General features: G+C 39.7%; 1 protein-coding gene across 6 annotated transcripts in view; it reads right to left on the reverse strand.

Moving 5' to 3' along the window:
- Positions 1-18,215, reverse strand: part of GRIA4 (glutamate ionotropic receptor AMPA type subunit 4) — a 237,775-nt gene that overhangs the window by 69,895 nt on the left and 149,665 nt on the right. For all 6 annotated transcript variants that reach the window (XM_086739579.1, XM_086739580.1, XM_086739581.1 and 3 more), the window contains exons 5-8: positions 8,931-8,984; positions 7,033-7,191; positions 5,068-5,235; positions 3,505-3,609 (exon numbers count right to left, since the gene is read on the reverse strand). In XM_086739579.1, the coding sequence (XP_086595705.1) occupies positions 3,505-3,609; positions 5,068-5,235; positions 7,033-7,191; positions 8,931-8,984 (486 nt within the window). The remainder of the gene's footprint in view (positions 1-3,504; positions 3,610-5,067; positions 5,236-7,032; positions 7,192-8,930; positions 8,985-18,215) is intronic.

Here is an 18,215-nt window from a genome sequence, read left to right on the forward strand (position 1 = left end):
CAATATTGCAAAATTATTCGCCTCAAAGTAAATTTGCCGCAAGAGTTTGGCATTGGAATGAATATTGTCATTTCTTGTAGCAACCACTGAAGTGCTCCTGCTGAAGCCCACAAGTCACTAAGGACAACAGAATAGTTAACATTTTTGATAACCAGTTTCCATGCTAGTTGTCCAAGCTGGAATTCAGGAGCCGAATCTCAGACTGTCTTGTGCATGTACATGTATAGATATACATGCTTAGTTTACTTTTTTAAATCTTTTTTCTTTTTTTTTTTTTTTAAATCTTGGTGACATGATGAATGGTGAATGACAGAATCACAGAATGATTGAGGTGGGAAGGGACCTCTGGTGATCATTTGGACAACCTGCCTGCTCAACTTAGAGCCAGTTGCCCAGGACCATATCCAGATGGATTCTGAATATCTCCAAGGATGGAGACTCTACAACCTCCCTGTGCAACCGGTACCAGTGCTTGGTCACCCTCAAAGTAAAAACGTGCTTCCTGATGTTCAGAGGGAACCTCTGCTCTGTCAGTTTCTGCCCACTGTCTCTGGTCCTGTGCCTGGGCACTGCTGAAAAGAGCCTGCCTCATTCTTCTTTGCACCCTCACTTCAGATATTTAGAATCATACAATCATAGAATAGTTTGGGTTGGAAGGGTCCTTTAAAGATCATCTAGATCAACCTCCATTCAAGAAGTAGGGACATCTCTGACTATATCAGGTTGCTCAGAGCCCCATCCAACCTGACCTTGAACGTTTCCAGGGATGGGGCATCCATCACCTCTCTGGGCAACCTGTTCCAGTGTTCCACCACCGTCAGTGTAAAAATTTTTTTCCTTCAATCTAGAATAAATCTATCTCCTTCTATTTTAAAACCATTACCCTTGTCCTGTTGCAATAGGCCCTATTGAAGAGTTTCTCCCCGTCTTTCCTGTAGGCCCCCTTTAGGTACTTGAAGGCCACTTTAAGGTCTCCCTGGCGTCTCCTCTTCTCCAGGCTGAACAGCCCCAACTCTCTCAGCCTGTCCTCACAGGAGAGGGGCTCCAGCTCTCTGATCCTCTTTGTGTCCCTTCTCTGGATTCACTCCAACAGATCCACGTCTTTCTTACGTTGGGAGCTCCAGAGCTGGATACAGTACTCCAAGTGGGGTCTTCTTTAATCCTATATCCTCTCTTTAATCCCAACCCATAAACTCTCAACTGCATCCATCCCCAGGCAGAACTCCATGCAATCCAGCTACCCTCTTACATAATAACTTCCTCTCTCATCTTCCCTGCCTGTCTTTCCTAAAGAGACTGCATGCCTCCGCTGCAACATTCCAGTCATAGGAGTCATCGCTCTACATCTCCCTGATCCTTCCCGTAACCAGCATGTTTTGTTGTTGTTCTGCAGACAAGAACCAAGTAAGAAATACTGCATAAACAGAACTAAGCATTGGCTATTGTCTCCCATTTTACCAAACTATATGGAAGTTTGGCCCTTACTAGCTGTGCCATTTTGTAATGCTCTCTTCACATCCTTAAAGCTGTGGGCAACAAAAATCACTTTTCTAAAGAGTAGAGGCATGAGTTACTCTGACTGGAAAGGCTAGTCCTGAAAAGATATTGCTGGGTGACTCATAAGTCATGTTATGTAGGATATGAGAAGAAGACATTGAAAGTGAAGGCCTCTTAGTTCAATTAAGCATAGCCATTTCTCACATATTATATAGGATTTGTCAGGCTGGAGCACAGAATTGGTCCAATGATCACATACAAAATACTGTGTAATACATGAGAAATAAATTCTTGTGAGTAGCCAGATATGTCAAAGCTGTTACGGCTTGTTGTATCAAAGACAGATAATGGCTTCAGAGTAGCAGAAAGGCATGCCTGAAAAGGTAAGAAAAGCACCTTGGGACTCTAGTACAGCACAGACATAGCTCCTCTATTTACAATCACCTTCCTCTTAAATTGCAGGAAAGAAGAAAGGGTGGGGACATCCCTGCAGTGATGCCAGACAGCTATCTCTCCCAAAACACGTGACAAATGCTGAAACAGCAACAACACACCACTTTTGACAGTTTGCTGCCAAGCAAATTCCCTAATGAGTTACTGAAGTGGTGACCTAATTAACCACATATTTTCCGCTTTGCCTTCCCTCCTGTACAACAGGGAATCAAGGATGGAAAGGTCACGTTTCAACACTTGCCTTCGATGCACCCCAGCCACCCGTACACCCTCCTGGCTGCCAGCAGTGCAGTGCATGGCCACGAAGGGAGCAAGAGTGGCAGCAAGGTCAGACACATTGCCTGGCAGGAGACACTGGCTTCCCAAGAGAGAAGGAAGACAGATTCCTCTTTCCCAATTTATTCTTCAGCCATCTGTCATACTTTCAAAAGGCAAGTCCACCAATGCTCCTCATACGTAAGGACATGCTTTGCTTTGGTCTACAGCTCTATACTGCGAGACACTGGCAGTCAGTTCATCTCAATGCGTAATTCTGCTCTGGATCCATAGTTTAACAGTCTGCCTCTTCATCACTGTGGCATGTAACTGTCTTTAGGGACAGACAGTACACCTGGGCTACTATTTACTGGGCTTGTCACCTCTGTCCTGACAGCAGAGGACTATTTAATTCAATCCTGATTGCCCTGGACCTACTCAGGCAGCCATGACTCTCCTATTTGCTGTTAGCTTCTCACTTTTTCTTGTTCTGATGACCTCACAAGCAAAACAGGCCACAGTGCCTCCAAAGGAAATAAAATCCTTGAGCCTGAGTAATTTTGCTGCTCTTTATTTGTTCTATACTATGAAAAATGGACAAATTTCAGCACAGAAGAGAAAGGGTTAACAAAGTACTCGGGCTTGTCTCTTCAAAGTGATTGGGCTAAGTGATAAGCTATGTGCATTCAGACACGGAGGATCTGCTTAGACATAAATTAATGTGCATCTGCCTAAGTTGCTTACAAGCAACCAACCAAGCACACCAGAGTAGATACTGCAATTAATTTCAGAAAATACAAGTATTCAGGGAATTCTCTCTCCCTCCTCTCTCCTCTCCTTTCCTCCTTAAAAGCCCTATGTTAGATACAGCCTATGACTCATGCTTACATAGAACGTACAAATGACCCTGCCTAAAAATGCCTGTGATTTGCAAGACAGAAACCTTTGGATAAGATACAAGTAATATCTACTATTCAGAGTTCTAACCATTTTCCATCCCCCAGCAGCCTAGCAACATGCCATCCAGCTGGTTTTCATTAGTATGCTTGAATGACTGACATCCCACCATTCCAAGACACACTCCAGCTATTTTTCTGTTCCCCAATTTATTGCACTGAATCATAGTATCTAGTAGAAAAGGCAATTTAAATCTGCTTTGACGAGTAATATTATCCACATATTCAATATATTATATATTTTAAACCACACAGAGTCCAGAGTATGTAAGTTTGCATAACCATTTCATCATACATAACTCATTTTTATGACATCAGGACAGCAAACATTGTCAGCACGCACCTTCCGAGGGCCTGTGTTTTTCAGCTCAAAGACATCCATGGTGTAGTTGACTCTGCGACCATAGTGATCAAACTGAACATTTCCTGTCAATCCTTGTATTCGAACCTACAAATGGAAGAAAAAACATAATAAAGATCCAGCCTTATATTCTTTATTCCAAATGTCACAAAGCAGTGAAAGTTATCCTTGCTATGTCCTTAGATTACCGTAACAACACTGCTGTAGCATAGTCAGGCATATAAAGCAAAAAAGTTGGCTACTTTTCCTTTGTATTACTTTTTCCTGTCAAACTATGCTCAAAATAGCTCAGATATGCCAGTATCGAAGTGCTAACAAAGACACACAATGGATCTTCTTTCATGCTGTGCAGCTCAACACTTGCCAGCTGCAGGTGCTAAAGAGAAGTACATTTTTCACCATTCTCATTTTTACCATGACGGCAAAAATGCAGAGTATTTTGGATCACATGAAATAAAATTTGACCTGAGCTCATATATCTTTTTAGCTCACACTCTGGTAGATTAAATGCACAAATTGAGTGCATATTGCTCATCAAGGTGAACTTGACAACAACCTTGGCCCCAGCAAAGCAATTTACTATCACAGAACATGGGTGACATGCATAGGGCCTGAAAAGAGTGTTTTCAAAGCCTCAGAGTGGAGAAGGACAGATGCAAAGCCATAAGATTGGCTGTGGCAGTTTTCCACTACCTAGGTCTCAGCTGAAACCAGAACTGAAGGCTGACTTTATGCTTCTCTCAATTGTTACAGATCTATGAATCTGCACAGAGTACGTGAAGTATACAAAATGCTTTATTTCTCTCCCTAAGAGTAAGGTTGTGGATTTAAACCACTTACTATTTCCCTCTGTCCATTTCTATCTCTGCCCATTTTTCTCCAGGACTGAAGGCTTGGCTTCCAGGCACAGAACTGCCAGCTCTGTCAGCAGTCACTTCTTCTCAGCAGTTTCTCCTGAGTGGAGCCTGCTCATTTGCAATGATTTAAATTCTACTGCAGGATTTTTATTTTCTTACTGTCCCATTCAAAGGAAAGGCTAAATCATCTTGACAGAGATCTGGAACTTTCTAGGCATCCATATTCATCAGGAATTTAAAACCTTGGCATCAGAGAACAACAGCTCTGGGTTATTTCTTTTTAAAGAAAATACTACTACCTATGTGATTTCTCTGTGAGAAAACTACTTTTATTCAAGACAACAGAAACACATTTGAAAGGTTATATTATGTAGTCATACCTTTTTCCTTAAATGACAATATCTGTACAGGTAGGCTATATGCAAAAGCAACAGATGAGCTCACCAGTTCAGTGGAGGAAGTCCCAACTATCTTAACAGAACTAATAGTAGCTTCAAACAGTAGTAGTTCCTCTCTGCTTCCACTCCAAGTTATAAACCAGAACAGCCCCAGCTGTTTCCAAATGGCAACTGAAAAATAAACTTCTCCTCTCCCATTACTACCCTTCTGTATAATATCTTCCAAATCATATAGTCTACAATTAGTATCTAATATTCACAAAGATCACTAGAATAAAGCCTATCCTTACCTGTTTTAAAGTCCTCTCCATATCAATTCCTTGACCCCATGGGGCTGCAGGGTTAGCAAGACAGTCACCAGCATTTCCTCTCCTTGAAATATCAATTTTCTGTCTTCTAAGATTACGGAAAGTTTCAGCCATCACAAGTACTCCATCATATGTTAATGCAGATGTATACTAAATAGATGGACAAATACATCAGTTTAGAGTTGACATGCCTTTACAAAAATCAACTGTCTCAAATATTTCTAATTTGATTCATTATACAGCAGCTTCTACACCTTTATTTAGAGAAGAACTCTCCTCAAAACCAAAAGCAGTTTTGTCTAAGGAGCAAATGCAGGACTGAGAAGAGTACATTTCAGTAGCTCCAGCTTTAAAACTGTATTTCTTAAGGTTAGAGAAATCTGCCTCTGAAGAATTCTTAAAAGAAGCAAATTGAACTGGAGATATTCAAGTCTTAAATCTGTTTCCAGTTGTCTTACACATCAGGGAATAACCTCACCCACTCAACTTACTCAAAAGAAAAGAAAGCAACAGCAACTTACTGAGAAAATACAACTGAAAAAAATGCACGGCTAACATCCAGGAATCCAGACATCCAGGCTACTGGAATTGTTAAGAACGATCAAGGGTATGTATGTTCTTCATGTTGGAAAACCTATGTTGGCTCTCTGAATGAAATAGGGCACTGAACGGGCTGTGTTTCTACACTAACTACAGTAACTGCTTTAGGTTGAGAATATGCCAAATGAAACGTGTAGAGCAAGTCTTCAACAGATGTTAGCCTGGAGCCACATAAACACAGGGACATTTTCTCCGTATGGTTCTCTGATGAACATACTGAACCAGGAGAAGTTATTCACATGCCCAGGGCTGCTATTGATATGCCCTGTAACTTCCAAAATTTAAATTCACTTATTCAAATCTGATTTCCTTCCCTTCCTTTGTCTTGCATATTATAAACTCTCTGGAACATGGTTTATCTTCATAATCTCAAATTTTAGCTATCCATAGGTGAATCACGTGCAATTCAGATCAATTATGCTGACTTCTCAGAAGAAGGCAGCACAAGGAGCCCTGTAGGCTAAATTGTTCCTCTGTGACCAGTACCTAGGGATGTTTGCACTCCATAGCCCAGAGCACCCTTGGTTTTTTTTCCCCTCCAGAACACACATTTATTGAATATTCATCAAATTATGTAGCTATGCTTTGTATTATCCATGTTGATACTTTCTCTAGACTTTGCCAGTCTACCAGTCTCCCAGCCGAAGGAGGACTGATGGCTTATCTTTGCAGTGCCCAGCACAAGGGAGCTCAGTCTCAACTAGGTCTGATATGCATTACTACGTGTAATAACAGAACTATATTGATGAAGTCATATCTATAGCTATGCTGTGATTTGCCTGCCAAAAATTATAGGTGAGAGAAATATTCTCCTATCCATCTGTAAGGAATCAGGATAGAGGAACACTGGGATGTAATTTCATTGTAAAATTGTGCTTGAAAGTGATTAATAGACTAGGTTTTGAGGTGGATAGAATTTCCAGAGGAAACTCCAAATGAAGTTTGGGTATTAAATTTACGGTTGTGGTTCCACCTCATACATAGAAGAATTCAACTGTCGGTAAATCTCTGCACTCTAAGTGAATCTAGATAATTAGACTAATTTGTGTAAAATTGGTTGAAATTAAGTTGTCAGTTAAGCATTTGACCTTTAGTTCCTGTCAGTAAAGGGGTGAAGTTGGACAATAAGTGACAAAGGACATTAAAGTACATCAGTGAAATGTGTTGCAGTTTGTGTTTTTATCATACAACCATAAAGACAGGCATAATCAGTTGCCAGTAATAGTAATATCAACTGCCTTCTCCTCTTCCTAAATCTTAAGGTCTTCATTTGTGTATTCAACCATGCTAATCAGAAATTGCAACACTTGAGTGATATCTTTGGTAGTGCTTCAGATTAGCCAGTACCTTTGGTGGGGTCTCAGATCCTGGGTATTCTCTCTGGTCCAGTTTCTTCCAGCGCTGCATCAGCTTAGTTACCATTGGGGTACTGAAATCTACTAGCTGAAATCCAGTCACATTGGCTCCTCCATGCATAAATCTCTCCAGAGAAATATCTTTGAATCCCTAGAAAATCAATTTAAGTTTTTGTTTGTCCTCGTACGCCACTGTGGGTCCAATCTGTTCTAGGTCAGCAAGGCAGCATAAAGAATGTACAGCAGCAGGTTTCCATTAGAAGCCAGAATTTAAAACCAGAGAATAATGTTGAACCTTTGTTGATAATTTCCATTTGTGTAATAAAGAATGAAAAAAACCTGAGAAATAAATTTCCCACATTATTGCTAGGGTGCTCTTGACAGCTAAGCAACACATTGCTGGGAATGGCAGACAGTTTTTGAAGAAATGCTTTTGGCGAATCAACTGAAAAATGCCTGCAGAATATTAAAGCCTTAATCCAATTTCCATCAAAGTTGGCAGATGTGAATGAGCACTGTACTAGTGCTCTAACCAACGTATCCCCGGTTTTTTAAACACTTTCAAAATGAACAACACTATTCTGTAACTACATTTATTTCAGGATTTATTGTTTAGGATGAAGATGTCTGAGATAATGAGATAATAGACATTAGAAGGTAGAGACAGCACATGAGGATCTCACTGTTAGTGCAAGGAGAACATAATATCAGAATCAAACTTCTGTGAAATATGATGGTGGTAGCTCTCAGATCTGCTATATATCTTATTTTTATTTTCTTAAATTCATCTGGTTGGAATTTATCAATGCAAACAGAAGTGTATTATCACACTCAAAAAAGAAACATTTAAGGAAAAAAAAATTGTAGGTACTGGCTCAATACTCCAGGTAAAAAACCTGTTAAGGACAAAGACTTGATTCATGTCTTACAGGATACTGACAGTGAATATAAAAGGTGACACATCAGGAAGTCATATTACCCACATTATTGAACAGCCAGTAGAGAGCAACGTGTGCCCCTCCTGAAGCAGATGAGTAGATCTGCCTGTCTCCACTATATACAACATCCAGTTCCTTGTTTACAGCAACTATTTTGCATGGGAAAAGTTACTTGGGGAACTGTAAATTTGTAATGCTGAAAATCTAATTTGTAAGACCTCAGAGAATAGATATGTCTCATTTAAAATGCCTGAGGTCTTAAAAATAATCTGAAGTGATCTTAAGTTAAGATCACTTAAGTTAAGATCACAAGTACATCAAAGTGCAATAAAATATTTCATGTTAACTAAAATTCCTTGAGGGAGAGTAAAAAGAAAACAATTTAAGACATACATTAGACTCTGTTCTACATTCACTGTGCTTGGCCAGACAGGTACTTCGGCTTAAAGAATGAGTTATTTTAAAAATAAAATATTTCATTTACTCTTTCTTTGCCCTCTTCTGAACATTGTCTGCATGAATGCGCAGTTTAGACTCAGAGTGAAAATACTGAACTAGTAATTTGACTGGAAATAACTGATCTTACAGCAAAATGAATGTTCCCTGGAGAATGTAGAAAAGTTACCTCGAGAATTGTTAAGTTAGTAATATTAAAAAGACAAGTCAAAAATCATTGTGTAGTTCTGTAAATTCTAATTCAGCCACAAGATGCACTTAGCAGTCCTCCACAGTACATTGATTTTGATAAAATTTAGGAGGGTAACATTGTGCCCTTCTTGTCTAGATGGCTGTAACAACAAACCCAAGTTCTTTTGCGCACCATAAAGAATGTATTATGCACAACCACATATTAGTGACAAATGGCAAATGTTGTGTGCAGTGCTATAACTTCAAAGCAAAACTGACTGTTCCACTTACCGAGCAGAGGTATAATTCTAGAAAAGTATCTTACCAGGTTGGCAACAATATAATGGTATCCTTTAACATGCTTTCCCACGCTCACAATCTGTGGGAGAGAAATAAGAAAGAAAAAAACAATGTCATATTGTTTTCTCTAGGAAGGTGTTTTCATAGCCATATAGATTTAAATTCTGAATTATATAGCATCAGTAATAGAATGTTGACAGTCTTTCTCCACTAAGACAGCAATAACTTTCCAGGTGCTTAATCATGGGAAGAAGTTAAAATGAAAGTCAGTAAAGTAATGAGCTGGTAATCTGAGTGTCTTCCATACGACTCAAAAATTTGTTCTAGTATATACTATTTTATCAAACAGCAATTATCTACGGAATACAAATTCAGAAGGAGGAGGTCACACATTAGCTAGAAAGCCTACCCACTGAAGTAACTTTTCATTTTAAGCACGTGTGGAATTTATTAATCAAACTGGGTTTTAACTTCTTGGGATCAAAGCTGTTTGTCCTTGAGGTGGTCAAGCACTGTGACTGTTACTCAGCTCTTAGTATTACGCTAAAGACTTTGGGAACAAGGACAGCGCAAGAACAGACAGTGAGGCTGCCCTTGAGTGTTTAACCAAAACACAACATCAAGTGATGCAAAAACGGAACAACCATAATGTGCAGCTGCTACGTTCTTGATATGGCAAATCAACAAAAGAGTTTAGACAAAAACTACGCCAACTCACATCTTGTATCAATATTATTGCCATTCCTGTGATGGAATGCCTCTTATTTAATGTGTTAAAAAATAAAAAATAAGGAGACAATATTTTGTCAGTAGAAAATGGTGTTGATAGCTTCATTACAGATTAAAGCTGGTTTTACTGAAGAAACTAACAGTAATACCTGCAACATGAAGCTTGCATTTTAACTGTTATTTTTGATAGTTTACCAATCATTTAGAAAAAGGCTGCTTGCAGCCCAAATATGTAAGTTTTTTTCACCTTATGTACTCATTTCCACAAAGCACTTTAGCCTCCTTCCAAATGAATAAATAAGATACAGGCAAAAGTTTTCGATGTGGTGCAGGTTACTCAGTAAGTAATGAGGAACTTTAAATATATCTGTCTCCTCTCCTGCTTTGAAATCGCAGCTCTAGGCCCTGTCCTGAAGATCTGGCAGCTTCTTGCCTCCTTGGATTGCACCTCATGCTCAAAAGACAGAACGTTCACTAAGCCTCGCAGCCCCTTTTCCCAGTGCAGCAAAAAATAACTAATATCACATTTTGGAGATAAGAGACAAGTTGCTGAAGGACTAAATAATTTTGCCAAAGACACCCAACGATCTGGGATCTAAATCTGAATTAAGACCTGGAAATGCTTGATTCCCAGCTCTGTGGTTCCAGTAAGTCAATTTCCTCCTACAGCAGAGTGGAAGAGAAAATCAAAGGGATAAGCATCTTGTTAGAACTGTTTGAATTTCATTATTTTAAAGTAATAAAGTGAATAAGCAATTTGTCTGTTATCCTTTTGTTCTTGTTTGCCAACCTCTTTGTATTCATAGTCTGTAGCTAAAACGATTGTATTTAAAAAGCAAAACATAAGCTAAAAAAAACCCCAAAAGACATAGCTTCCCCCAAGCCATGACCAGATTGTCACTCTTCATATAAATGAGTTGCTTATTTTGAACTCAATCAAACTCCCATTAAGTTCACTGATTAAATACCATTGCTACCATTTTATTGCGGGTGGCGGCGGGAGAAATTGCACTTTTCCCTATCACCAACTCAATCACATGTCCTGTGATTTTTTTACACTGAATACAAAGGATTCAAATTCCTGCTGGCACAAGGAGAAAGTTCAATGGCTTCAATGGAGATGTGATCCCTGACACCCATAATGCTTTTACATTTTACATTTTACATTTTACATACATAATGCTTTTACACAAAGATGATCAGAGGGCTGGAGCACCTCTCCTATGAGGACAGGCTGAGAGAGTTGGGGCTGTTCAGCCTGGAGAAGAGGAGGCTCCGGGGAGACCTGATAGCGGTCTTCCAGTACCTCAAGGGGGCCTACAGGAAAGATGGGGAGAAGCTGTTCAGTAGGGCCTGTTGTGATAGAACAAGGGGTAATGGGTTTAAATTAGAAGGAGGTAGGTTTAGATTAGATATTGGAAAAAAATTTTTTACAATGAGAGTTGTAGAGCACTGGAACAGGTTGCCCAGAGAGGTGGTGGATGCCCCATCCCTGGAATCGTTCAAGGCCAGGCTGGATGGGGCTCTGAGCAACCTGATCTAGTCAGGGATGTCCCTGCTTCTTGCAGGGGGGTTGGACTAGATGACCGTTGAAGGTCCCTTCCAACTCTAACTATTCTATGATTCTATGATTCTATGATCTGTACTCCTTCAGCGATATACGGTAATGAAAATATGTTTACCTCCCCATTATAGGAAAACTGATCTAGATTAAAATCTCACATTTTAAAATAACTACAGTATCACAGTTTCAACATAAGTGGACTGACACGATTGAAGATGTGTATGACATGATAACCAGATCCTCATCTTGGGCAAACCACTGCAGCTCCCTTCGAGCTCTTGGAAGCTCATGTAGCTTTGGCAATTAACACCCTTAGTGATCTGTTCCCTGGTTTGGTTTTGTAACACAAATTTTGACAATCATTGCAACATATCAGTCAAATAAAACAAGCATATGATCGATCTACAACCTTTGAGGTACATTAGATATGTTTCCATAGTTGTCACAGTCAAAATGAGTAAATACTGCAAATGATTAACCAGATTTGCTTCTGTGCTGGCTCCTAGCAAATGCATGTAGAAATGACTGTAGAATTCCTGGATGTAATGTGAATAACACAGAATATCTGGGAAAAAAATATTTGAATTTTTCAGTGTATTGTCTCAAAACTTGCCTCTTAGGCTGAGTGATAAAGGTATGCATTTATATATCATCTAATGGTCTTAACTTTCTTTAAGTCAGTGGAAAGAGCAGGTACTTTGAGGAAATGATTCATCTTATCCTAAAGGACATGTCTAAAATTAATTAGCTTGTGCATTTTTCTGCACTGAGTAGAAAAAGAGTTGATGACGATTAGCTTTGATGTAGACACGTACATTTTACATCCCTAATGTTAACTGAGATTAATTTCACCCTAAAAATGTTGATGATGTAGATAGAGAAGAGAAATGATGCTATATAGCTTGTATTTCCAATCAAGATAGGATAAAATTCTGAATTTGAATTTGAAAATGTTTATGGTTATTGACCACATACGGTTTGCAAACCAGGAATTGCTTACAATTTAGGAAAAAAGTGCCTATTTAGTGAAACAGTTCTCTATGAGCATCTCATACTTTCAAATATCCGAAATATATATACAGTCACCTGTCTCTCTCGAATACTCAAAGTTGCAGATTATGATCTACAAAATAGGATATGAATTCTCGCTACCAGAAGAACCACCTTTCTCTATACTGTACTTCTTCATTGAGATAAATTGAGGCAATGACCTAAAGTATTTCCTAACAAGAGAAGGAATTTCTGACAGCTACTCAGTCTGGAATGCAAACTCTCACACTTTTCTTCTCTATTCTTTAACCGGATAGCAGTCACTAGAGCTTTAATAGAGATGAGGCCTCAACTATTCCATACACATTACAGTAGATATTGCCATGAACCACAAACTAAACAGATGAGTTCTGGTGAGTGAGTGAGGTGTATTTTTCTTCTAAGGTAGAGTGGAAAGAGGGGAGTAAAAGATCCAGCAAATCTATTCTGAAAGGGAAAAACAGGACAGAGATTTTGACAGATGAGAGAGTGTCCAGAAAGCCTTTGTTACAGAAGTTCATTAAGTCTGGGGGCACCTTAAAAACATAGGTACTTCCTCATGCACCCCTAAATTCAGATGGAAGGGCCAAACTCAGTCACAGTCTAGAGAGAGGGTGAAGTTGCATTGCCTAACATCTACATTAGCAAGCAGCAAAGTCCGCAGGATAGTATCTGTGCAGCAAAACTGCTGGTACTAAGGCATGGCATCCATCGCGTGCATGTTTCAGGGTTTTACTCTGGCCTGTCTCCTCACACAGGAAATCCAAAACACACTGGCTACTGAGAGGAAAATTAACTCCATCCCTGTCAAAACCAGGACACTTGGTCACTAGAGTGAACGCACATTGCACTTCAGGAATGCTTCTGGGTAGATCTTCTTGTTTGGCATTATCCAAAAGAAAACCAATTCACGTATTTTGAGTTCACCCCTGATGTGAAACACAGCACAAAAAATGGCTGCAAAGAGCACAATCCTGCCACCAACATCATAGCTCTGTGGGCCTGTGGGCCAGATTCTTTTAGACAGGCCCTAAGCATCCATGGGGCAGGTGGCAGATCCATGTATAGCACAAGGTTAAGTAGTGGGAATTGTCTTTGTTTCAAAAGGGAGGCCCTGAGGAGAGGGGGATGCTGCCACAAGTGCCCACGGTGGCTCTGCCCATGGAACTGGAGGTCTAACTTGGCTCTCACAATGGCCAGTTGCAAAACCTGAGACAAGGCTAGGCATCAAAGACATGTTTTGTCAGTCACATAAGCACTGATACACCATGAAACTGCTGATTTGGTAGATCAGGGTCATGGTAGGTCAGGGAGGACCCTCTGTATGTATAACTGTCCTTTTCAACGCTTTGGGATGCTCTGATTCAAAACTATCCTAGTGCCGTCAACCTGAGAGAGTGGGATCAGATCCATTGCTCCCTCTCATGCAGTACTTCTTCACCTACATCTTCTAAACATTTATTTTTGCTCTATACTCCCACTGTGACTTCTCCTTAAACACCACACAGAGATACTGCACCTGGCTTTTGCTGCATGAGAGTTTACGGTGACCTCAGCTTGCTCAAGGAGATTTTGGGAAGAAGGTGTGGGGAAGGGTGAACTGATTTCTGACTTCTTCAGGGAAGGATGAGAGCAGGGGAAAGCAGGATGCTGCACTGGCTTTTGTATATTGATTTGCATGTTTTAACTCAATGACCAAGGTGGCTAGCACCTAGAACTGGAGCTCTTTTATTTGTAAAACTGAAGAAATTATTAAATAATCAACGCTGTTCAGACAAAGAATGAATAAGAAAATACAATCTGCTTCCCAAATTAGCATTAACAGGTAATTCCATGTATTATCCACTAGTCACAATAGTAGTGAGTACTTCATTTCAGTAAATGCAACAGAACAGAATAAAAGAAAGTGAAATATTAAGGCCATTGGGCTATCAAGGTTGTTTCAGAATGTAATGAAACTTTTTTTTTCCCAAATGTCATTCGGTATGTGAGTGTCCTCAGAAAGGTGAACTTTGGAAAAAGAAAAAAAATAAACCTTAGGCTCTATTCACTTTACGAAGTGCATGTATGTATAAGAAACTGAAAAGAAAAGTATGTTGTGAGAATTTTTAATTGCTGATCTACTTAGTACTTAAGTAAGTTGCTGATTGTCTTAATACTGCAATTAAGAAAATGCCTAATTTTGATTTCAGTGATTCTAGTGGTAACCAAAAGTAACTAGAACTATACCACTGACTTTAAAGGGTGGCAAAAGTATGGCCAGTGAGGTCTGAATCCAACTTAGGCTTTAGACACAACTCTGAACTTTCTGACTTTATTATACAATACTGTTCTTTTCATTTAGCTGAACAATAGCCTGCCCTAAGAAATTCAGAAACTATTCCACTATCGAAAAGAAGAGCTACCAGTGTTTGCTTTGATTCTTTTCTTTTTTTTTTTTTCCTGGAAGTGGAAAGTTCACTGACTTCTAGAAAAGCCTTTCCAGCATCTGAATAGAGAATTAGGCCTCAAGTCACCCTCTGTTCTCTACTACTATGAAATGGATACTACATATAACCCATTTTAAAAGAATGCTTAACTTCTGTAGCAGGAAATATCCCTCGTTATGATTTCCAGAAGATGGAGGTCAGTACAGCTGTACTGAAAAGGACTTATTTTCAGTTAGATTTCTTCAAAGGGTGATAGCTGTGCCTTATCATGGGACTTTAACAAAGGTTTTCCTCTTGGCTATTGTGTCACAATCCGCTGCCTAAAAAAAAAAAAAGAACACCTGCAATAAAATGAAGTCTGTCTAACACAATATAAAAAGTGTGGAGACTTCTTAAAGATGGAAGATTGAGACCTGACCTGACCTATTGTGGCAGAAATGGCGATTATATAAATCACAACCGAAATGGGATTTTATACAATATCTGAAGCAAGGATAAATCTTTTACAAAGCCATAAAGAAACAATTGAGAAACAAGCTTAATTTTAACAGCCCATGCTTGCAAAAGGGCACTCTTGTTGGGGGAAGGGTGGACTGTTAACCGCCTACAGCCACCAAAGAGGATGTTAAAGAAGGCAACACACAAAGCAGAAGTGGCTCCTTACAAAGAGATGTTTCTTTCTCTGTTGGGAAGCCAGGTGCTGAGCCAGTGCAGCGGTGCACATACCTGCCCCACGCACGGCCGAGCAGAGGGGAAGGGTGACTCTCACACAGCCCCCGCGCCCACCACCAGCTGGTAGGGCAGAGCCCTTCATGGTGTGGGCAGCTGCCGGAGAAGAAAACCCGGAGAGGTGGCTCAAAGGCCATTAACCAGTTTCCTGAGCATGGCTGGTTGCTTTCTTCTGCTGCTACGGTTGTTTGCATTCAAAGCCTACTCCTGTGAAAGGCTCACTCAGAACTAATGGGATATTCAAACTTGTAGGGAAAAAGGAAGCAAGGAAGAGAAGAAGGGTGTAAGAAGGTCACTTTACATATCCCCCAAACCATTTGTATTCATCCTTTGTCTTCTACTGCCTATTCATTCTTGCAGCAACTGAAATAACTTATTTCTCGGGTCTAAACCTCATCAGTTGTGTGGTGCAGTGACAAAATATGTTTCTATTACTGTGCAATGTGGAACTATTATTGTGTGCAAAATCCCAGCTGCTTCACAGAAAATGAATCTATGCAGAGAGCTCCTCCTGGCTCTGCGGCGTAAGGAGGACGCTGGTGGCAGTGCCAGCAGCCGACTCCCTCAAGGAGAAGAGCTATCAGTTTACATTGACATTACAGTGTTGTTTAGAAGCAACTCTGTAGAGCTCTAGGGAAAAAAAAAAAGCATGGAGAGAAAGGAATGATGAGGAAAAGGCACTTTATGAATCTCCCAGCTCCCCTGGGACTAAGAAGAGATACACAGAGAGCTACTACAATGTCCCTGAAGCAGTGTAAGTCCAACAATGCTGCTACTGGCCCAAATTACCCCGGGCTGTGCACATACTGAATTCTTTGGCTCATGATTTGCTCCTGTGGTTCTGCGTGAGCAGAACTAAACCTGCATTTTGTAAATGCAAATCATAAAAATATAGTGGAAAACTGGAGACAGTGAGAGATAAGGCAAGCCTGTGCCATTTCTCACTTAAGAGACAAAGAAATGCTCATTATGCAACTAAACTACACGTAAAAGCAATGCAATCTCTTGATAAATACTTATCTGTATCCCTTGTACCAACGTGCTGCTGTGTTCATGAAAAAAAATAAAGCAGAAGAAATTGTGGATACTGTCAATCAGTTAGTACTCTGTTTAATTCATGTGTCTGGTTAATGTCTGTCTTCCTGTAAGTATCATGCTGTAATTTATTAAAGTATTATGTTTTAATTTCTTATTATTACCTTAAATTAATTATGCTAATTATCTAAATATTGTTTGCAAAAATGCCGGTTGCTAGCTTCAGTTAGTAGACACACTGGAAATTAAGATGAGAGAAACCATGTTTTTAAAACCAGCAAAATTTACAACTTGATCAATTTAGAGAAATTCAGCAGTCAAACATTACTTTTTCAGGTTTAGCACTCCTGTGGCAAAATAGTAAGAGCAGACCAAGAAGGAGTGGAATATGTCAGCTTCTGTGCTTTTCTCTACTCACACATTTATTTACTTTCATTTTGATGGTAATAATCAATCTTGTTGTGACAGCCTGCTCCACTTTACCCATCAGAGAGTTTTCAGTGCTAACACATACATGGTACTTTTCAGCTACGTATCTCAAGGCTCCTTAAGGCTGGGGAAGCCGGGGATCAGTGATGTCAAATGACACGTTGAAAAGCTGAGTTAGTTAGACAGCTGTGAACAGCATCCAAGATACTGCACAGCTACTTCCCTATCATGGCTGTTAATTATTGTCAGCTATTAGTAATTAGAGTTTATTGGCTTGTAGCTTTTAGAAGATAAGATTAATGATAATAATACTTTGTTATGTGAGAACTTCCCATCCATGTTCAACTTTTCATATTACAAAGTGCAATGTATATTCTTTTTATTATTATGTATCAATTCAGCTGCGTACATCGAAGCATCAAACGTGTCAGATACCGCATAGCAGTTTTCACTTCTGTGTTTAAAGGCAAATACAGCCCTAGATGAGCAAAGAGGCTTGATCTTGCTGATACACAGCACTGACAGAGCTGAGAAAGGTGGTGCCTGTCTACTGGGAAACATCCTGTTTAGTTCTTAGGGGCAGGAGAGTGCAGGTAGCAGGAGACAAAGACTGGAATCAATCAGCCTGTCTGGTAGAGCAGCAGCCAGACTGACGATCTCTGACAACATAACTGGTTCACTATGCAAAATTCAGAAGAAAATGATGCTCACAGGGCACACCTTGAAAGACATCTAACACACAGAGTGCTGAGGTTTGAACTTTGTTGGATGGAGACAGGTGGGAGAGGATGGAGCTGCTACAGATGGAAAAAGAAAGGAGATCCATTGCCATTCTTGCAGAAAGAGGAAACATTTTTTTTTGCTGTGTATGTCCGTGTGCATGTGTTTATGTCTATATCTGTATGTCTATATGTGTACAAACGTAGAAATAAACTGCAAATGTTACTGCATATCAAAAAGCCTGAGAAAACACAAATTAGGAGTAGCAATATGCTCCTTCAGAAAGAAGTCAACATAAGGGTCCTAGACAAAACCAATTACAGTTAGCTTGTGGTTTTCAGTTTGCTTTGCTGAACTTTGCTGGAAAGTCATTATGGAAACACAGTTAAACTCAATTCCTAGTAAAAATCTGTCCAAGAGGACTGTCTGAAATTAGGAAGAAGTAGCAGAGTACTTAGTAGCAGAGAATGAGGAACAAAAATACTGGAGAAGCATGTTGCCTGGCTTAGTGAAGGATTGTTTTAGATGCGGTCACTTAAAGGAGCACAGAGGTTGATCTGATCACCCCGGTATTTCTTCTGGCTGTTTCTGATGCAAGCACGTTATGGATTTGCAAGAATCAATACAAGATGATACACAGTTCACC

The sequence above is a fragment of the Chlamydotis macqueenii genome, chromosome 1 (assembly GCF_036417535.1).
Source record: "Chlamydotis macqueenii isolate bChlMac1 chromosome 1, bChlMac1.mat, whole genome shotgun sequence".
Classification (NCBI taxonomy): domain Eukaryota; kingdom Metazoa; phylum Chordata; class Aves; order Otidiformes; family Otididae; genus Chlamydotis; species Chlamydotis macqueenii.